The sequence below is a fragment of the Heloderma suspectum genome, chromosome 3 (genome assembly GCF_057233095.1).
Source record: "Heloderma suspectum isolate Gila_16-S chromosome 3, 16-S_ref, whole genome shotgun sequence".
In the NCBI taxonomy this organism is placed as follows: Eukaryota; Metazoa; Chordata; class Lepidosauria; order Squamata; family Helodermatidae; genus Heloderma; species Heloderma suspectum.
The window spans coordinates 299,473,027-299,495,769 of record NC_139460.1 but is presented as its reverse complement, the minus strand read 5'-3'; the positions used below and the strand labels follow the sequence as shown (position 1 = coordinate 299,495,769).

The 22,743-nt window shown below is 44.0% G+C and overlaps 1 protein-coding gene across 1 annotated transcript in view; it reads left to right on the top strand.

Moving 5' to 3' along the window:
- Positions 1-22,743, top strand: part of PPM1L (protein phosphatase, Mg2+/Mn2+ dependent 1L) — a 254,980-nt gene that overhangs the window by 222,636 nt on the left and 9,601 nt on the right. Inside the window, exon 4 of the mRNA XM_084847408.1 lies at positions 15,956-16,117. Within this exon, the coding sequence (XP_084703534.1) occupies positions 15,956-16,117 (162 nt within the window). The remainder of the gene's footprint in view (positions 1-15,955; positions 16,118-22,743) is intronic.

Genomic DNA, 22,743 nt, shown 5'->3' with positions numbered 1-22,743 from the left:
CAAAGAAGAAAACGCACAATAAGAGGAGCTAGACCACAGTGCCATCTAGCAGCTGTATGATAAAACATATCAAAGACTCAGATGAGGGGGAAAGTAAGAGTGTGTAAAAGGATGCTGTCATGATCCTTCATTTAAAATGGAAGTAAGCCCAGAAGCCCCATTTTAAATCCGGGATTTTAGGCTGGTGTAGAAATGCTCCCAGTGTCAGGATCCCAGCATCAAAAAAGCACAACTTGTCCTTTAAGCTAGCTCTGAGAGTGGGAGCCTGCCCCAAGAGCTGGTGTAGCATTCCCACAAAATTCTTTACCTTGAGCACCACAGAAAACACTGCATGATAAATTATGTTTGGAGGCAAATGATACCAATATTCTTTATGAAAATGGTTCTCAGACTGGGGAAGGGGAAGTCAACTTGGGTAATGTGGAGCACATGAAGTATACAGTTTGAGGGAGGAAGGTGCAGAAAAGGATAATCGAGGGACTGGAGAAACTCTCCTATGAGGAAAGGCTACAACGTCTGGGGCTTTTTTAGCTTAACAAAAAAAGTAAGAAAGGGGGGGATATGATAGAGGTGAAAAATTATGCATGGAGTGGAGAAAGTGTATAGGGAGACGTTTTTCCCCAGCTCTCTTAATTCTAGAACCAGGGGTCATCCAATAAAGTTGAATGGTGGGATATTCAGGACAGATAAAAGGAAGTACTTCTTCATACAGTTAAGCTACCATGCAATGTAGTGATGGCTTTAAAGGGGGATTAGACAAATTCATGGTGGATCTATGCCTACTTGTTGGAGTGTCAAAGGAAATATGCCTCTGAATACCAGTTGCTGGAGAACACAAGTGAGGGAGTGCTGTTGCACTCATGTCCTGCTCCTGGGCTTCCCATGGGCATCTGATTGTCCACTGTGAGAACAGGATGTTGGACCAGATAGGCCTTTGATCTGATCCAGCATGCCTCTTCTTATGCTGTTATACGGTATAGGATCCTGGGTAGGTGAGTAGGGCATTGTTTCCCCCATAAGGTAACTGCTTAGTAATACTTTAAAATACGTCCAGAGGCATAAAAATCTAATAAATAAATAAATCAGCCAGCCAGCCAGCCAAGATCTGGGTGGGTTGGATGTCCTGTGGTAGAGGACCTCCCCTGATTCCGAATGGTTTTGTGGAGAACGACTGCACCCACTGTTGCCCCTTGCTTCCCAAATCACATTGGGATGATGGAGGTTAGGAACAGGTGCCGCTTTCTTCTTCCATTTCCCTGTATGTGATTTTGAGAGGTCATCAGCAAGATCCTGTTTGAATCCTTTGAGTGGGTTTAGTAACTTGATCCACCACTCCTTGCATACATCAGGCTGCATGCACATTACTATACCCCAGGATCCTTTGCATTCTCAGTGGTGTAACACATGGTTGGTACTGAATGGGGGAATGGGGCAGAAGGTAGCATAGCATCTTGGAGGAAGTCCTAGAGATGCGAGAAATTTAACCTGAAACTTCAGCACACACACACACACACACACACACCCCACACACCCACATGTGCTCTACCACTGAGTTTAGGATGCTGTTCTGAAGTACCTAATCTGAAAATCTGGCCTTACTTTAGAAGGAAACAACACACTAAAATGCTAAAAAATATATATCTTTAAGCTTGCTGCTTCTGGGACGCAGGTATCACATTTGATAAATATGCAGGTTTACACTTTTCTCACTATTTGCGATTCTTGGCCCTTAAAGAATGCAAATCCGTTATTGCCTCAGAAAATAAATACAACATACAGTGGAAAACCTGAGATACGTTGGTTATTTATTGAAGCGGACTTAGCATAAACTCTCTCACACACACACCCAACACACACACACACACACACACACCCAAACACACTGGTGTTCAAGCTTGAGTTCACACCATAATTAAGCAAGATCTAATATTTGCAAGCTTCAGTAATCTAAAGATCATGCAATTATTCACAGCAACCCAAGAGAGCAGAGGGGGGCTGGAAGACAGATTTATTAGTAGTTATTAGTTTTAGTACTGTTGATATTCCATTCTGTAAGCATGAGCTACACACTTTTATTTAGGTTGAAAGACGTTTAGCTAGTTATTGTGTGTGTGCACACGTGTGTGCCGTGTGTGTGTATATATAAAATAAACCCAAATGTATTCTTAGTCATGCTGTAATTAGGATACCCTTATCTTTGTCTCTCTTTTTGACAGTTATCACATTTGTATATCACCCTTATTCCAAGGAATAGTATGTTTCTTGATTTTATCCTCACAACAAACCTATGATGTGGACTTGGCTGAGAGAGACTTGCTCAGTACCACCGAGTCCCATCAAGGCAGGGACCTGAACCTTGACACTCTGATTCTACTCTAATACTCTGACCCAGTTTAGCTAACAGCCATATGAGTTATGGTTTGGCCATCAAGGCCAAGCCTCAGGCTGACATACACCTCCTTCCTCTTGTGCATTGTGATCCCCTCCCTCATTTCATAGTTCAAGCAAGCTATAGTTTCCTGTCATGTCCAAATTAAGCAAACTATGATTTGTTCAGACTATAGTTTGCCTCCAAACCAGAAATGGAAACCCACTTCTAATTGTAGTTTCTAATTCTGATTTGCCAGCAAACTATTGTTTTCTTAAATCAGGGTTCACGCAATTGAAATGTAATGACAAACTAAGAGTAAAGTATGATTGTAGCAACAAGAGGAGGAGGGAGTGTATAAGCCCAAGGTTCAGTCATAGTGGCCAAACCATGGTTTGGCTGTTATGTCCAAATTGGGCCTCTCTGCTACACCACACTTGCTTTCTTCAACTGTGGCAAGTAGAATATAGTTTTAAATTTCAGCTTCTAAGTCCAGCTTTAAGTTTCAGATTTATCAGAGACTGAGTCTGAACCATCACAAACCTTTGGGTTGATGCACAACTAAACTATAGACCGGGTGGTGTTGCTTCAATCTGCACATTGTCAGGAGCAACAACTCGTGGCTCAAGCCATGTTGTTCTTTTTTAAACATTCCCCCATTGTGTGCAAAAACTGTAAGATTCAGTCCTAGATTTTGAAGAATGCTGGTTGGAAGTTGCAACCTACAACTGCCCAGTCACTGTTTTTTATGCTGTGACTGCACCTGTGGCTATGATGGTTTTGTAGGATGCACTGTCCCAGGCCAGAATGTGCTTGTTTTAGGAGATGCTATCCTGTCTGTCTCTTGTGAGGGGATGGAGGGAAAACAGAAAACCAGGTAGGAGCAGGAATGGAATGGAATATCCTGGAGGAAGGCATGTCTGATGGGCTGGGACACTGGACAGGAGCACTCCATGCTGCAACATTTGGTTGCAGGTGCAGCTTGTGTAGATACGAATACTAAAGTTGCACCTGTTTGCAGTGCAGATTGCTCTGTTCAGATGCACATCTGGTATGCAGTCAACCCTGCAGATACGTAATGGTGTACTGTAGACATGGCTGCAGGTTTGCAATCCGGCTGGGGTTTTTTCCTGCAGCTCTGCTCTTTCTTGGCTATATTTAAATCAATAAACAGTCATTAGATGTGCACATATTTAAGTATATGCAGCGCTCTCTCTTGCTGTCTCTCTCGCTCTGTGTGTGTGTGCGCGCACGCCCATGTGTGTGTGTGTTTCTAAGGGAGGAGGCAATCCTTGTCTCTGCCAAATTGGACTGTGTATTCCCCAAAGCATTGTATCATTTAAACTGTCACAGGCATGCACTTTCTTTCTGTATCCCTCTTCCTAATCTATCTTTAGCAAATTTGTTACCTAGCTTGCTTTCTCTTTGTTGTTTCCTGATTGCATAAACAGCTTCCTCACTGTGCCTGCCAGCAAGCTTCCTCCACACCTCCACCCAACCAATCTCTAATGATCTCTGATTTAGGGGGATTCTGCATAACTTGTAATAATCACTTTGGTTCAGTGCACTCCCTTATTGTTCAGGTAAGCATCTATTTTTCTCCTGAGCTGCCCCTTCAGCTAGTTTCTGCATGCTGCTTAATTTGGTAGTGAACCATTTCCTCTGGCTCTGTTCTAATCTCCAATGACAGAAGCCAACGTTGCTTGAGCAAAAGTCTGCTTGTGCGATAAGACTTTCTCCCTCTCTCCTTACCCCCTGTAGCCCCCAGGCCTGCTGAAAATCTTCTCTGGAGTAGATTTTGAGGCCAGGCAGGGGGCTGAGGTGGGGAAGGAGAATTGCCCCCTCTCCCAGTTCCATTGACAGAAGCAGTTCTGTGGGTGGAAAAAAATCATAGGATTTCACCCATAATCTGTTGCCCATTTTAAAGTGAAAGCTATGCATAGCTTTACCGAAGTTTTCACGAGGCCCATGGCCAAAGTAAGAGGGGAAGATCTTACTTCATAGTATGAAGTAAATTGATAGAGATAATAACATCAGAGCGTTTGGAAGTATCAAAAGACTGACAAAGCAGCAACATCAGTTCATAGCCCCTTCTGGTCCATCACTCTATGCACTCAAGATCACGGTATGAAACAAGAAGGGAGCAGGTGCACGTACAGTATCATTGATGTTCTTTGTCCTGCATTGGCTACATCAGTGTCCTCCTCTAGTTGTAAATTTCCCGTTACATAGTTTAAATTCTAAGGATAGGAATGGAATTATCAGACTATTTTTATCAATTTCATGGTGTTCATAAGTTGATCTCATTCCATTTCTGCATTAATCTGCATTTTGGAGGGCAGGATCCACATGGAAATTTGTACCCGTTTAATACATATTTTATCATAAAATACACACTGTATACACATTTTATGGTAATATGTGGATTTTATAGTAGAACATAGACTTTTATAAGCATTTTGTTAATGTTTTTTTAAGCTGAAAACTCAGAGGAGTGCAGAATTGGAACGATAATTGAGTTCCGATCCGCACATTAGTTTGGAAGGTGTGCATCAGGTCAGTTTGCGTCCGAATGGGGACAGACTAAATTCTCGAGTATCCCTAATGGTGGGTTCCATTGAGGTCTGTCAGTGACAAACAGCAATAACTCAGTGGAACCTCTAGGTCCAGGCACAGTACTTCTCTGAGTACCAGATGCTAGAGCTAAACAACAGGGAAATGGCAATTGTCTTTATGCCCTGCTTGTCGGCTTCCCAAAACCAGCTGGGTGGCCATAGTGGCCTTTTTTAACACACTTGCCCATGGCTAAAATGCCCATGGACTTGTTACTTCCTAGAGCAGCCTTCCTCAACCTGGCGCCCTCCAGATGCATTGAATGGGGACAGTAGGAGTTGTAGGCCAATTGGAGGGTGGCACGTTGGAGAAGGATGTCCTGGAGCCTGTGGTGGGCACTCCTTCCTTATCCCTTCCCAGAAATTTGGGTGCAATCCTATTCATGTTTAGACAGAAAAAGTCCTACAACTCCCAGCATTCCCCAGCCAGCATGGGGATTTTTTTCTGTCTAAACATACATAGGATTGTGCCTTTCAAAATTAACAAATGATTGGAAGGCTAACCCTTACGTTGTGTTGGCGTCTGCTCTGGCAATACGTGCTGTGAGCCCACACAACTGCGCTCCTCCCTGTCCTTTTGATCTTTAATGGCCTTTCTCTAATCTTTAATTTAACATTGCAAGCTGACTCCTCTCTGTCTGTCTTCCATGAGATAGGCTTCGATTCATATTTCCTTGCCTTGTGGAGGTCCAGCATGACCCGGTGGGACGGACCCTGCATGCTGTGCCAGAGCATCCATTCTGGCCCTTTTGATCATCCCCGAGCCAAAAATATCAAGCCCCATTAGTGTCTTTGCATGATTTCCACTGCAAATATTAACCATCTATGATATCCTCAAAGAAGCAGAATTACAAAGTCAAGCAGTTCTCCCTTCCTGCAGTGCTGTACAGATTTACTTTTTTTTATCAGCTTCGAATTTACAATGTTGTTGGGTAGTCAAATGAGAGAGTGTAAATGAATTATGCAAGATCACCATGGGTGTTTGGATACACTGGGGTGATAGTGAAAGAATATAAAGCAGCAGTGTAGCTGGAAGTATTGCTATCGTTGTTAACAGCTGTAATTAATATTTAGTTTTGGCAGCCAATGGAATAAAAGTAATTATCATGCTCTCTCTGCCAGGCTGCAGGCATTCTAGGAATAAAAGAGGCAATACATGGCATGTGAGCAAAAAACTGGTGGTTGTTTTTTTTTTAAGCAGTTCTCCGAATGGATGGGTCCTGGTTTCTCAAATGCCGTGGGAGAGCTGAAGGTTTGTTCTTCTAAACACATTTGGATTGGCACTTCCGCCTCTCTCAAGGCATGGTTTTCAAAACCTCAGTCATCAGAACAGGCTTTTTGTATCTTCAGAAAAACACAAACTCAGTGCTTGCAGAGGGAACACAGGCATTCACTCGAAGCAGTCTTCCTCAACACAGTGACCTCCAGGAGTTTTGGACTACAAGTCCCATCAGCCCCAGCCATTGTGGCCAGTAGTCAGGGGCGATGAAAGTTGTTTTCCCAAACATCTGAAGGGCAGCAGGTTGGGGCAAGCTGGAACTGACTGTTGTAGGAGTCATTTCCCCCATACAAGCTTCTGAGGCTCTGGTCTCCCCTTTCAGAGTGGCGAGAAATTCCAGGACAGCACTGCTGAGGTTTGGTTTCCTTTCGAGGAGAGAGCGCTGGAGACAAATGGCATTCGTTATAACCATTGTCTTATTTTACAAGTGCACATGTAATCTTTACAAACCGCTATGGAGTGCTGAAACTTTGAGCTTGAGAACAAGCTACGTTTTATTCTTTTTAGCATTCCGTAGAACTCAAATCAGCCAGTTTCCCTCACCCTTATTCAACCCCTGCTGTTGAATAAGGAGGCACAGGAGCAGTGGGAGCTGAATGCTTCCCACAGGTTGTGTGTTGACCACTCTTGATGTAATGCATAAGTGGAAGCAAACAGCAGGCACTCTTCCAAGGCAGCAAATCCTCTACCCTACATGGGGCCTACAGAGAAAGACCCTGTACAGCCCCCACCCACCACCACCACTGCCATGCTTCCAGTTTCAGTCAACTCACCACTCTTTTTCTCTCCCCGCCCCCCCCCCACTTCTACCTGTTCCAAATTGATGGTTCTTGTCCTTCAAAACACCCAGGGAAGATCTCAAAGTATGAGGAGATCATCTAACAATTAGCTCCCATGAAGAGACGTCAGCCTACCATTCTGTGATATTAAACTAGCAGTTTCCCTGAGCATTTCTACCACAGGCTAAAATCCTGCAACTTTACCGGAGCTTTCTGCTTCCATTTTAAGTACAGGATTACGAAGGGCTCCCTTTACACTTCCATTCCCCCCTCCTTTTCCCCCCTTTATCCACGAGTTCTACATGTTTCATTTATATAGCCACTAGATGGCACTGTGGTCTAACTGCTCTTATTGCGGAATTTCCTCTTTTCACGTAGAAATGGGAAATGGATCTATCTGTTACTAGATTATTTCTGTTTCCAGTTAAGCTGCGGAAATGCTGGGAAAGTACAAGAGAGGCACTGGAGGTTGACAATGTCATGTAAAGGACCTGCAAACTTCCATGAGTGACTGATCTCAGTCGCAGGATAAAAGCTCCATGTGGAGAAGCCCCCTGACAAAAGGAATGGTCAGCCGGCTGTCTGTAACCATTTTTAAAAAATTAAGTTCTGGTTTTCATGGTTTTTTTTTTAATGTATTACATTTCTGTGCCACCCAATAGCTGACACTCTCTGTGCGATACACAAAATTTTGTAAAAGATTACTTGTAAACATAAAATATGACATGCAATCTTGAACTACATGCAAATCTAACCAGCTTTTAAACACATGTCAGTTTGCGAGAGGCCTGATCTTTTAGGAAGAACAGGAAAAAAGAGAGTACAAAATGCTGTGCAGCACTGGCTCCTCTTCTCCATTTGCCCATCGCCCTGCCATTGACCTGCTAACGTTGGTCTGAGCATTTGTGTCAGCACACGAGGCAGAACCCAGACTTGTGATGACGTTGTCTTACCTTCTTACTGTCAACCTGGAAGTTGACTGGGATTCTGGTTAAGCTTTGGTTAGTAAACAAGTCAGGATAATAAACCATGGTTTGATCCTCGCTTGTTTGGACAAGCCATAATTTAAAACTATCCAGAATTCCCCTAAGTTTGGACATAATGAAGAACTCCAGGTAATAGCAAAAATGGAAGTTTCAAATCTTCTCCTCACCGCTGAGGAGAGGAAAGGGGGAAGCACTCAAGCCTGAGGCTCATGCAAGTTATGCTAAACCACAGTTTAGTGTTATGTCTGAAAAATACATGGCTGAGGTGAGTTTTGAAGCTGGGACTGACGGATTCACAGTCCACACTGTTAGTCTCTATGGTTCCCCAGCTCGTTTTGACTCTGCATACACTTTCGAGAGGAGCCCATGTTCAGGGCCAACTCATGCTTTATTTGTGGAATTTGGGTGCGAAAATATGCTGAATTTAAGTTGAAAAATACATGTCCCCATTTAATGGCAGCTCAGTTATCTCTTTATCTAGTACAGTTGTGGCTTCATCCCTGTTTTTGCTTTCTGCTTCCACTGACTCAGTAATACTACCACACACTTCCTCCTCTTTCTGCTCCTTCTCTTTCTCCGCTTCTCTCTTGCTAATTAAAAAGACAGCTCAGAGTGACAACATAGAAAATAAAGCCCAAACTGGAAGAACCCTCGTAATTTGAGGCCAGTGGCATTTTCTTGATCATAGTAATTTATGGAGCATTTGTTGCCATAACAACAAAATACAGCTGTTAGGATGTCAGTATTTTCCTTTATAAGGTGAATTTAGTGTTTGGTGAGGACAGGGCTGGGGGAAGCACCCAAGTGTGATCTCTGCAAACTGAAGGACTCTGTTTAATCATAGGAATTACATGGCATCTCCTAGCAGTCCCATGCTATTTGCTGTGTTGCCAGAAATGAACTTAGCACTCTGTAATAGGCTACAGGGTCATACATGCTGCTGATCCCGAAGCCAGTTGTGATTACAGTTTTATCTAACAGTGGTCAAAAAGTGAAAGGATGAGAATTATAACTTGTTATCCGAAAGGCTTTTTAAATCTGTGCAGATTCAAAAGACTCTTAACTTGACCTAGAACATTTCTTGCTTCATTTTAATTTTTTATTTTCAGCTTCTTGGTTACACAGGGAAAGCCAGCCTTTCTCTTCTGGTTAGTGTACTGTAGGTTTGAAATTTCCTGGTGGCTCCTTTGCTTTTCAAATTGCATAGCAGGTTGCTATTCAGCAGGCTGTCTGGGGACTAATACGCAACATGTGTTCTCAATTTTGGACCCTTTATATTAGGAATTTTCCACTGTGCAGTTATATTACATTTGGAAGCAACTGAGAAGAGTGCTGGGTTTTTCTTCCTTCCTCTATACAAGGTTAAGCGAATGAAATAACAATAGATGGAAAAGGAAAACAAGGTGAAATAGGTTTGCATCCCCCTGTGATGGCAGACTGCCATGTGGGGTCAAGAGCATAATGCTAACCCTGCAGTTGTCAGTCAGCTCTGCAGCAAAACTTGGAAAATGATGTTTCATAAATCAAATTGAAAATTACCATCCTGCTGATGTGTTTTCCCAGGTGTTTTGTACTCACAAGTGTTAGATAAGAAGCAATAAGAAATTCATTCTGCACCAAAAGTAAATTCAAAGGAAAAACAAAGCTGTGTTAGACATGCTGTATGATACATTTATATCAGAATTTGTGTATATCAGAATCATAGGGTTGGAAGGGGCCTACAAGACCATCAATTCCAACCCCCTGCTCAATGCCTGATTCCCAGGCAGTTTCTAGGATTGCTTCCAGACAGAGGGCTCATGCCTCTACCGATCAAAAAGCATTGTGCACCTATTTCATCTCCCACCCCTATGCCTCACTGCCGACTGGTTTTTTGTGATAAAAAAGATGGAAGTGGTAGGAAAACACGGAAGAGTTACAGGTGGACGATGATAACATTCTGAATCACTCATAAAATGTCGTGTTTATGTCATACACAATGTAACGGATGATCTGGGTGCCTCACACATGGTTTCTGCAGGACTTTGCCCTCCCCCCTGGCTCCCAAAGGAGTAAAAACCCATGCAGATTAGGCCTCTACACAAATGAGACTGTTTGGTTGCACCCACCGTACACATTATGTAATGTGCATGGAATAGGATCCTTGGCTGGATAAGTATATGAACCAGCTGATCTAAACATTAGTGCTGTATAGAGGCTATTTCCACACATTCCAAGAATATGTGGAAGCCAGAGCAGTGCTGCACGACTGGCTCTGCCCCCCAAATCCTCAACAGCTCCACCCCCAGATCTTTGCACAAAGTCTACACATGTATGCTCCACTATACCAGGAGTGGGGAACCTCCTCCAGCCCAAGGGGCCAAATTCAGTTTCGGAAAAGCTGTCAGGGGCTACATTCCAGTGGTGGGTGTGGCCAAACACAAAAGGGGTGGGGCCAGAAATACCAGCATTTTGTGGCTTAAGGGCTTCTCCACATCAGGTTTTTTATCCTGAAAATTTTCCAGGGCTTCTGCTTCTGGATTCTTTGAGGGATTAAGATGGGCTCCTTCGCACACACTTCCTGGTTTTTTTCGGAAGATCGGCTTTATCTGCAAGTTCTGTATGTTCAATTATACAGCCACTAGGTGGCATTGTTATAGCACCACTTCCTCTTTACACAGACACATTCAAACTGCTTCTTTTTATTAGCTCATTATTTCCATTTCAAATAAAGCCACGGAAATGGTCAGAAAGCATGGGAGAGGCGCTGGAGGTTGACATCATCATGTCAAGGATCTGCAAACTTCCATGAGTAACCAGTCATAATTGCAGGAAGCCCCATGTGGAGAAGCCCTAAATCTCTCACTGCCAGTAACTAAGCCTTGGGAATGGCGTTTCAGCCTTTTAGAATGGTGCGGGGGGTGGGGCCTGCACAAAATATGGGAAACCATTGAATGATTGGTGGTTCGGGGGAAATGGGGTGAGGCCAGGGGAAGTCGGCATGGCCATCTGGAGAATTGCACAGGGCACCCAGTTGTGTGGAGGAACCTGTGAGCATTTGGGCAAATCCACATTATTTTCCCCTTTATGCCAAAGCACAAAGGTTTGGGAGTGGAGCTGGCAGGAACAGAGACATCAGAGCCCTCCTCCATGTTTTCTTCTGTATAAGGTTATTAAATACACTAGGTATAAATCTACTCCTTTGAAGGTGTATCTCAACCTTCAGGGCCCAATCCTAGGATTTGATGCACCAACAAATGAATATTTAGAATGGGGTATAACTAACACTGTGAAATACACTATGCAAATTATTTTTGTTCACACCAACTTGTAATGACATTTACATTACTTCCATGCTTCCATGTTTCAGGTAGAATGGCATCACAGTTTTTAGGATCAGGAAACTCAAAAAGTTGTGTTTCTGTTATTCCTTTGTATTTCTTTCCTTTTCATGCATACATTAACAAGGTTTTTTTTCATAACCTTCTCATTCTTCTGCATAGCTGATAATTTTTTCCCCTTCCAAGTCTCCATTATATGCAAAGACAGATGTCTCCGTCGTATGAATAATCAGATGTAAATGAACTAACTGAGGTGAAAATTCACCTTGCACACCTCTGGCCCACATAAAAGGAAAAGAAAGCAAGCATGAAATTAATTTTATTTACCGTTAATGATAAACTGGAACATGAATTGTGATGATGTGAAAATAAATTAATTTCAACAGTCCTCAAATAAGTCAAGTTAAATGTCAGGAATGTTCCCTGGGAAAAAATTAATAGCTGCATTTTAAAAATATTTATTTCCTCGCTACTTTTTATATATATACAGAGAGAGAGAGTTTCCCACACAGTGATTATTTTGGGAAAGAGACCTAGTTCAATAACAGGGTAAAATCCAACATAGGTCCTACTTAAAGGAGAGCCATTGAGATGAATGGGACTTAAGTTAGTCATGACTAACTTAAGTCTCATTCCTTTCAATGGGTCTCCTCTAAGTAGGACTTAACGTTGGATTTTACCCACACTGTCCAGATTTCTATCAGTGTAGACCCTGTCCTGGCTGATAATTAATCAGACTCACTACTGAAAAGAGGGGAAATTATGGGAAAGACCTTCTGTTGTTTCCCTTTTTGGTAGTATTTCTTTGTGCAACTTTTATACCAATTTATTGTATATATACCACTATACCTCCTGTTTAGGCTAGCTTTCTTTGGTAGTGATGGTTCTTCCAGATAGCCTAAGTACCATTATGTTGTGTATTTTCTTCTTCTGCAAAGTTTTTTGTTGATGCAATGGTTGGCCTAGGACTGGGGAGGACCAAATCAAATCAGTTCAGCCAGTCACCATCCCTCAGGCTTTGAGTTTTGTTGTGAGGATAAAATGGGCAGTGGGGGAACTGTGTACATGACCTTGAGCTCATTAGAGAAAAGGCAGGATATAAATGTAATTACTAAGAAACTTCTTAAATCTGTTTTAAAGAAGAGGTGTTTTAAAGCCCTAAGGGATGTTCAAACAACCCTGCCCCCCATGCATTCAACAAACTTTTGAGGGGGAGCAGGATCCCACTGGCCACACTCCCAGCAGCCATGTGTTTGGCATTAGTGAGAACTGGAGCCCTGAATACATAGAACGGACGGTTACTCAGGACAGTTCTCACTAACTGTGAACATGTGACAGAGAGGGGGCATGGCCAATTGACACAGACCGGCATGGCCAGCTGATGTATACCTACTACCTCTGGGGTTCTTCTGATGGTGCTTAGGAGGGTTTCAATGAGAAGGTTGATAAGGACAGAAAGTTTTCCTCAACAACAGATTGCTCCACACTGTTATGGAACATTGAGTGTGCTCCCCAACCTGGTTCTCTCTAGATGTTTTGAACCAACTGCCATCTGCCCTAGGCAGCAGAGCCAGTGGTCAGGAATGCTGGGAGTTGTATTCCAAAACATCTGAAGGGTACCAGCTTGGGGAAGGCTCCTCTAGGCTGTATTTCAATTGATGTGGACGGTGATGATGCCCGGCAGGCCTGGCCAGTATGCCTCTACAAACGAGTTGTGCTGTAAACGCAGAACTGAGAATTTATTGCAAGACATAGGGGTTCTGTGGCAGATGGCCAGGAGTTTCTTGGCAATATAGTCAAAGTTTGAAAACTGTTGGCAGGAGCTAAGTGCTCTTTGCAGATGAAAAGTGTGTGTGATAGCAACTCCTGGCTTGCTCAGGGAGACTTACTACTGCTTGGAGATAGAAAAACCTTGCCACCTTCTACAGCGTATGCTAGGCTAACATGTTAGAGACAGCTGGAGCTCATTCACTCTCAGAGCCCAGTAATGGGTTTCTGCAGCATGTACATGCAGCAAAAAACCACAACCATATGTGTGTTTCATCACACAAAATAGTGTTCAGATATTTTTCAGCATGGAAATGCACCATACATAAAGTGATCCTTACTGTAGAGTGTAAAACAGATGAGGAAATAGTCCTTGGGAAATCATTGAATTACTCAGAGTTATATAATTCTGTGAGAGCATGTCCTCAAGCCCTCCTTTTCCACAAGGACACTCCCTTAATTTCCTGATGTCTTTGCAACCACAGGAGAAAGAGCGATCAGGGGAGGGGCCATGCTTCGGTGCTTAGAATATGTGCTTCACGTACAGGTTCACTGGATGGCGTTCCCAGTTAAAAGGGTCTTCGATAGCAGGTCTCAGGGAAAAGAACAGTGGATAACGGCTACCAGTCAGAATTAGTGATTTTGCTGGAACTCAGAATAGTTGGCTTGTAAGTTGAATCTAGAAGGTTCAAAATTCTGACTTCATTCCAATGAACTTCCACATTTTTGTAATTCAAACTGAGAAGGATTATGAGTTAATTTATATTTTATGTGCACATGCGTGTTCTGCATCACTAAGCATCCAAACTCCGCCATCTTTTCACATGCTCAGATGTTGATGGCTGTAAACAAAGTACATGTAATAACAACCAATTAGAGAAGGATGCATCGTGACGCGTTACATGTGGGGCAGAAAAGAGCACCATATTACACATGTCAGGTTTGTTTTTATTCATTTATTTTTTTGTTGGATTTATTTAAGAAATGGTGCTCAAGGCAGCTAACAATAATAAAAACTGAAATTAAAAAATTGTTAGAACAAGCATAAACCAAATACATTAAAACACAACAATAAAAGAATAAAACAGCACACAGCCTGTCAAGGGCTCCTTGGAGGCCTCTCTCAGTCTAATCCAGTAGCCAAGTCCAGACACAGACAAAGGGATTCTTTTCAAAGCTTTGTTCTTCTTTTACAACTTAACAACTCTACTGTTAGCAACTAGATATGAGCAGCAGAGTACCTATGCCCTAAGTTGGAACAGTTGGTCCCCGTTTGAAGGAGAATCACTGGCAGACCCTGAACTTAAGGGCTAGGGAGAGTCCCTCCCCTTTTCCCTTGGATCCTCTGGGCGCAACCGTTGTTTGCGCGCCAACCGGGCACTACGCCTCCTTTCCGCGCCCTCCATTTGGCGCCGCTCCTTGCGTCAGCGTCGCACGTCCAGCAAGTCTGCTTCCTGCGCTTTCTCACTCCCGGGACTGCTATCTATGCTAGGAATGCCGGTGGGAGGAATCCCTGCCAGCTGTTGGCCCTGGGAAGGATGAGTGCACTCCTCTCCCAGGAGCAGCTATTCTTCCTCAGAATCAGAACTACTCTGGGATTCTGTGGGCTTAGTGTCCACCCTGACACAACCCAGCAAATCATCTTACATGCCAAAAGCTTGCTTGAATAAAAATGTCTTGAAAAGATCACATTCCCATGATGCACTTTGGGGGTACACATATGCAAAAATGTGATGATAATTCAAAAATGTGTAATAACTGAGAACTTTCATCTGAATTTATAATGTTGAATTTATAACTAGGTGACCAAATTATGACAGGGTCCATTCACTCATCACCATTCAGAACTGGCTAAATTGTTTGAACATGCATAAGGCAGCTTTATATGTTTAGAGGATGCACACTTGTAAATCTTTATTGCAGGGATGGGGGAATGCATAGCCCTCCAGATGTTGGGAATGCATAGCCCTCCAGGTGTTGTTGGACTGCAACTCCCATTATCCCTCACTATTTGCCATGCTCACTAGGGCAGATTGGAGTTGCAGCTGAACAACATCTGGAGGGCCACATGTTCCCTATGCCGCTTTACTGGTTAATGGGGCTTAGCATTGCCAAATGCACAGAAGCTGCCTTTCCTGATGGTTCTCCCTTTAACAGAGGTCAAATAAGTTACAGCTGCCCCAGATATAGTGTATTCCTACATCTTGTAAATGCAAGACACTGGCAGTCATGAAAGGCTACAAGCAGGCTGATATGTCAATAGGAATTTCCTCTCTTATTACTCTCCTTCCCCAGTGGGAGAAGACAGCTGTCAGGTTATCACTGGGAATATATTTCCCTCTGCCTTTCGTGATTTAGAGCCCATTCTCTACTGCCATTTATCACACACTGTGAGGTGTAACTCGGTTGTGTTTTAGCAAGCCTTTTGTGCATTACTTATGTAATTAGTATCCCAAAAAACAAGGAGTGATCTTTATAGACTGTTAAAAAAGCAACAACATAGACTTTTACCTGGCAGGTTTTCTGCAATACAGCCTGAAATGACAGGCCAGATGAGAAGTGCTGTGCTGAAGGACTGACCCCTGTAATGCCAATCCAAAATCAGATATACTAAAAATATTGTGGAGGGAAGAAATTGACTGTCAGATTTGATCAGCACCATTAAATAGGCTGTCATCAGAATACTAGATGTTTCGTTCAGATACAAATGCAGCTGCTGTTCCCAATGGCTGCTGAATGCAGATAACGCAGGTGGAGGGGAAAAGGGTTATGTGAGCAGTAGTGATTTTCACTCCATTGTCTTGATAGCCTCTTCCTCTTTCCTGGTTCTTCTTCACCTTTCAGGTACAACATGTCTGATTGCATTACTGTCAGATAAGGAGCTCACAGTGGCCAATGTTGGGGATTCGAGGGGCGTCTTGTGCGATAAGGATGGAAATGCTATCCCTTTGTCCCACGATCACAAGCCCTATCAGCTGAAGGAGAGGAAGAGGATTAAAAGAGCTGGTAAGCTTATAAAGTTTGGCATTTTCTTCTATAGGGCTTCTGACAAAATATTGTAGTAATCTCATATTTCTGTTTGTTTCTCTGTTTGCCTTTTTGGTAACGCAGTTATACGGAGCTTCTCCTTGGGAAAGGTACGGATGTACGGATTTTGTTAAATCTGTTCCATCTGTGTTCCGTGGATTGTCAGGCATCTTTTGTTCCATCATCTGCTCATTGATGGAACTGTTTTGTTTTTTTTACCCAGAATTTTTTTACCAGAATTTAGTTCTACATGCACTAATTCACATTAGAGCTAATGCGCATTAGCGCTAACATGAATTGGCACAACCTACCACTACCCAGAATTAAAAAGCCGGTCTGCTGCAGAATCCACAGGTTGGATTAATAGAAAGCCAAACTCATTTGAATCTGTTGTGAATTTCTCCAACATCCCTAGGTCCACTTCACACCTTTGAGAATCCTGGAGGTAAAAAGAGAACCTTTGGAGGTGAAGTAATGGGAGACACTTGAGCTGCCTGGTGGTACTAAATATCTTCAGGATCCAAACAGAATGGAAGGCTTCTGGATAGTAATCCCAAGGGGAGACAACAGGCTGTTTATAGTGTAGAAGAATTCATTCACTTGAAATATTTAAATCATTTTTAATTGCTGCCTTCTACAGAACCATTAATGTAGAATCAGAAGCACTACAATACATTCAGTATTGCTGACTGTTATCTTTACCTTGGCCAGGGCTCCACATGAGCTTGCCAAAGGAAGCAGCATTCCTAAAGTGAGTTTCCTACGTACAGCTATAATGTCAAATATTGCCCATTATGTGACTTAAAGTCATAATATACCTGCATTTCCCCAACTCCATATCACTGGTGGCTTCTGGAGGAGAAGGTTATTGTGTGATGGGCTCAAATCATACAGTGAGTAATGGTTGATATTACTGCTGTGTTGTGGTGGTGGTGGTGGAGGAACAGAATCACCATGGGAATGCCAATTCCATAGCCTGGGCCTTTGGGAAAGCACTGAATCCACTATTAGAGTTCATAGTAGATACACAGGAAGCTGCCTTATACCATGTTGGACTGTTAGTCCATCTAGCCCAGTATTGGGATGGATTATTTGTCTGTCTAACCTAGTATGACTGGTAGTGGCTGTCCAGGTTCTCAGAGGTCTTTCCCATCATCTGCTACCTGATACTCTTTAACTGAAGATCTGAGGAATTGAATTTATGATAAAGCAATCCATCTGTAAGCACCTTGAAAACAATGCAGTGATTACTCAAAGCCAACATGGATTTGTCAAGAACAAATCCTGCCAGACGAATCTGATCTCATTTTTGGATCAGGTAACCTCCCTTGTGGACTGTGGGAATGCTGTGGACATAATATACATCGCCTTCAGCAAAGCTTTCAACAAAGTGCCCCATGATATGCTGATGAGCAAACTAGCTCAAAGTGGGCTAGATTAAACAACGATCAGGTGGCTCCACAGTTGTCTACAGAATGGGATTCAAAGAGTGCTTATCAATGGGATCTTCTCAAACTGGTGAGAGATAATGAGCAGGGTACCACAGGGCTCAGTCCTGGGCCCAGTGCGCTTCAATATTTTTATTAATGACTTGGAGGAGGAAGTGCAAGGAATGCTGATCAAATTTGCAGATAACACAAAACTGGACGGGATAGCTAATACCTTGGAAGACAGAAACAAAATTCAAAGTGATCTTGATAGACTGGAGCGCTGGGCAGAAAACAACAGAATGACATTTAATAGGGAAAATGCCAAGTTCTGCACCTAGGAAAAAGAAACCAAATGCACAGTTACAAGATGGGGAATACATGGCTCAACAACACTACAAGCGAGAAGGATCTTGGAATTGTTGTCGATCACAAGCTGAACAGGAGCCAACAATGTGATGTGGCTGCAAAAAAGGCAAATGCTATTTTGAGCTGCATTCATAGAAGCATAGCTTCCAGATCCCGGGAAGTACTAGTTCCCCTCTACTCAGCACTGGTTAGGCCTCATCTGGACTACTATGTCCAGTTCTGGGCACCGCACTTTAAGAAGGATGCAGACAAGCTGGAGAGAGTTCAGAGGAGGGCAACGAAGATGATCAGGGGACTGGAAACAAAGCCCTGTGGAGAAAGCCTGAAAGAACTGGGCATGTTTAACCTTGAGAAGAGAAGACTGAGGGGAAATATGATAGTGCTCTTCAAATATTTGAAAGGTTGTCACAGAGAGGAAGGCCAGGATCTCTTCTCAATCATCCCAGAATGCAGGACACGGAATAATGGGCTCAAGTTACAGGAAGCCAGATTCCGGCTGAACATCAGGAAAAACTTCCTGACTGTTAGAGCAATACAACAATGGAACCAATGACGTAGGGAGATGGTGGGCTCTTCCACACTGGAGGCATTCAAGACGAGGCTGGATAGCTATCTGTTGGGGATGCTCTAACCTGGATTCCTGCACTGAGCAGTGGGTTGGACTCAATGGCCTTGTAGGCCCCTTTCAACCCTACTATTCTATGATTCTATGAATTTGGGACCTTCTGCATGCAGAGGTCTGGCTGGACTGATGGTAGGAGCTGTAGGGCTTTTTTCTGTCCTAAATGCCCCCTAAATGTGTTATCTTAGAGCTCAATCCTGTGCTCCCCAGGAGGACAGCTGAAGGGCCAAAGGATGCAGTAGAACTGCCAGACCATCGGCAGAGAGGGAGACCTATCTCTTTCTCGGGACAGCATATCTGTTGGTGGAGGATACCCTGGTATGGCAGTGGAAAATTCCACCACTGTTGCTGAGCTGCCAGTGGCGGGGACCAAAACAGGGTGTTCTGGAGGCATGTCAGGATGCCTCCAGAACTCCTGTGGACCTGCAGGACTCTATGGCCTCCTGTGGACCTGCAGGACTCTATGGCCGCTCATTCCGCCAACACCCGCCTAATCAGACCACAGAATACACCAACCTTGGAGCTGGTGTAGTTCATTTCCTCCCATTGCAGTCAGTGGGAGGAGGGTGAGAAGAAGAACTGGAAGGGGGAAAAATAGAAAAAGCCACACACAGACACATGGCAGGACTTTGGAACTGTCAGCTGCTTCATCATGGCATCTCCCCGTTACCACAATGACAGGATTGCTCTCTTAGGTGTTCTATTGAAGAGGTTATAACTTTTAGTCAACGCATCTTGTGTTAAGCCACCAAATGTGGTTTGTTTTTCCAGCAATTGCTAATTAGGAAAACTGGGCTACCAAGATTTTACTCCAGTGAGCAAAGCTTAAGGGATGTAGCTCTATGAGGCACCTCAATTATCTAATTGTGGTTCTGTGGACTAGAGGTGACATTTGTGACCAGGATCCACACAAACTCTGTTAACTTCCAGGTTTTCATTTCTGCAGAAGAATCACACAAGTCAGGTAACCTTATGCAGACAAAAATTGAAGCTTAGGTTAGAATGCACAAACAGACAGCCCTGCTTGCTAATGCAGTTTATGTCTGGTAATAATGATTCACTCAAAGCAGGCAATGATTCTCTATTGTGGAGGGAAGAAAACATTGATATCTTCCCCGCAGAGAGTACAAAGTAAGTTTTTTAACAGGAGAGTGTTGTTGTTGTTCCGTCGTTAAGTCGTGTCCGACTCTTTGTGACCCCATGGACCATAGCATGCCAGGCCTTCCTGTCCTCCGCTCTCTCCCGGAGTGTGCTCAAGTTAACAGGAGAGTACCTATTAGCAATTAACATTTGAACCTGATTATTGTAATTCTGAAGAAGAGGCCTCATTAAAGAGATGACTATTCTTAAAATTCCCACTAAATAATCAGCAGAAAGCAATCCTGCCGAGTGAAAATGTAACTTTAAGTGATTTCTCTCTCAATATGTTATATGTGCATTTGTTTGATGGGGGGGGGGTGTTTTTCAGGTCCGGCACCTGCCGAGTGAAAATGTAACTTTAAGTGATTTCTCTCTCAATATGTTATATGTGCATTTGTTTGATGGGGGGGGGGTGTTTTTGAGGTCCGGCATAAGCAGCTGGTATTGTTGGGCCCCTGCCAAGGCCCGTGCCTTAGCAGTGGGCCTGATGCCAGTTCCTTCAGTCCCTTGGCCCTGCTCTTTTTCTTGCTGTTGTTGCTTGTTTGCCTGCCCTCCCTGAGAGATCAAGTAGTGACAGGAGCAAGGAGAAAGAGTAGAAGACAATACTCAGTTTGCCATCTCCCTCATGCCAATTGGGTCCAGATGAAGAGCCAGTGAATTGGTAGCAGCACGAGCAAGGAGGTAGTGGGCCACCTCAGGGAAGAGGGCTCGCTAAAGGCATTTTTACCCTGGGTCCTCCAAAACCTGGAGCCAGTGGTAAATAAGAGTCTTCTAAAATTTTAGTTTTCAGACCAAGTCAGACAACATAACCTATGGTATTCTCACTAATTTAGCCATATTGATTGAGCCAGAAGGATACGAGAAGTCTGTTAGCTGAGAGCTGCTTTGTATTTGTGTTGCTTGTGTGTCAGAGAGAGTTTTGCCCCAGCACCCTTTGAAACATTGCAAAGAACCCTGGGGTACATCTTGCAGCATGTTAGCTGCTCTGGGCTGACCCTGTGAAGCAAGAATAGTCATTTGGGGATAATAGCCTCCAATGAACAACTGCCATAGCATGTAAACATCACAGAGAGCCTATCCAGCAGTAACACACAAGATGGCACAGGGGATTCAAGAGGCCATTTTGTGCCGCAAACAGCTACTCTTTGCTCCACACCTTGATAAGCTGTCCAGTCAGTTAAAGAAGCCATGACACTATGATATACCTGCATGGTTAGCATATAGGAACATAAGAATTGCTTTGCTCGACCAGAACGTGCTCTTAAAATACCTGAAGGGCTGTCACTTAGAAGAGGGCAAAGGTTTGTTCTCTCCTGCCCCAGAAGCCTGGTTTAGATGTAAGTTACAGGAGGGTAGATTTCAGCTGAACAAAGGGAGAAACTTATTAATGGTAAGTGCTGTTCAACAATTGAGGGCGTAATCCAATGGGTTGTGCCCTGAGTACTCATAAGCCTCCGAGTCTGAGGGCTTATGAGTATCCTATGCATTTGCCCATCTAGCAGAGGCTTTGGGGAGGGGGAAGGAGGGAGGCTGGGATGTAGATAGGAAAAGGCATAAGCCAGCCACCCCGGCCTTCACCTTGTCCCCAGGAATGCCCCCTTTCCCCCATCTCCACACTCCGTTTACAGCTGGCACAGTTCTGTCTGCACTGGCTACAAGGGAGAGTGTGGGGAGTGCAGCTCCGAGCTTGGAGCCACTGGCTTTGAGCTTGGAGCCCTGTCTTCAAGCTCAGAGCCAGGAAACCAAAAAATCCCATGTCCCCCAGATGCTGTCTAGGGGACATAAGATTGCTCCCTGAACCTGTTACCTAGAAGGGTGGTAGACTCTTCCAGCAGAGGCTAGACAGGTATACATTGGAGATGCCCTAGCTCTCAGTTTCTTGCATTTTGGACTTTTAAATGGCCCACAATGCGCTCTCCAATGCAATGGTTCTATGAAAGGCCTTTTTAGTCAAGCATCCTGTTTCTAGCTGCTGCCATCCAGGGATCTCTGGGAGTTCACAAGCAGGGCATGGAGGTAATGCCCAAACATGTTGCTTGTTCCATAATCTGGTTATTCAAATCTATACTGCCATCAGTAGACCTAATCATCTAATCTAATGGTTCCCAAATGTTGTTTGATGTCCCAACCTCCCTGAAAGTTGGTCACCCTGGCTGGGGATGATGGGTAATATCCAACAATATCTGGGACCCCACGATTGGGAATCACTGATCCTGTGTACCAGGGATGAGCAGCTTCCAGTTGTTTTGGCTTACAACTCCCATGATTCTTCACCATTGGCTGGCTAGGGCTGATGGGACTCGTAGGCCAAAACATCTGGAAGGCAACCCATTGTCCACCCCTGCTGTATACTAATTCAGTTCTCTGTGTGAATTATTATGTTGCACCACTGACACACAAGCGTGAGTTATCAGCAGACTTGGTGGATCTCTAAAATTTGCAGAAATAAAATAATAATAATTGGGGGGGGGGAACCCTAGTGGGGGGGAACAAAAGCAGCCCAGTGAGGACTGAGCATGCTCAGGGGCCTTGGAATGCTGGTTGACAGTTGTTGGGGCAGGGGGAGTGTAATGTAATGGTGTATCCTGGCTGTCAGGGTTGGACCGGAGGCCAGAGAGCCCCAAAGAAGTTCTGATTCTGAGGAAGAGATAGAAACCGCGGGAGAGGAACCCGCACGCTGTTCAGAGGTGCAGCCAGGGGGAGAACCCCTCCCGGTACACATTCCTGAGAGTGATAGCAACCCTGGCAGGGAGCGGGAGGCGCAACAGCAGTTTCTGGATGCTAGGCACCGGTGCAGCATCAAGCGGGAGATGGCGGGCACTGAGAGGAGGTGCTCAGCCCACTTGGCAGGATGGCAACAGCGGCGCCCCAATGCCCCATGGGAAAAGGGTGGACTCTCTCCTCCTAGCCCATAAGTACAGAGGTTTCCCGCCTTCCCCTCCAAATGGAGATCAACTGATTCCTAAGGTTAGAACCCCCGAGTAGGCAGCTCTCTTAAGTCTCACTCATAGGATCAAGCAATTAGCATCTGTAAGCGTCATTAGGTT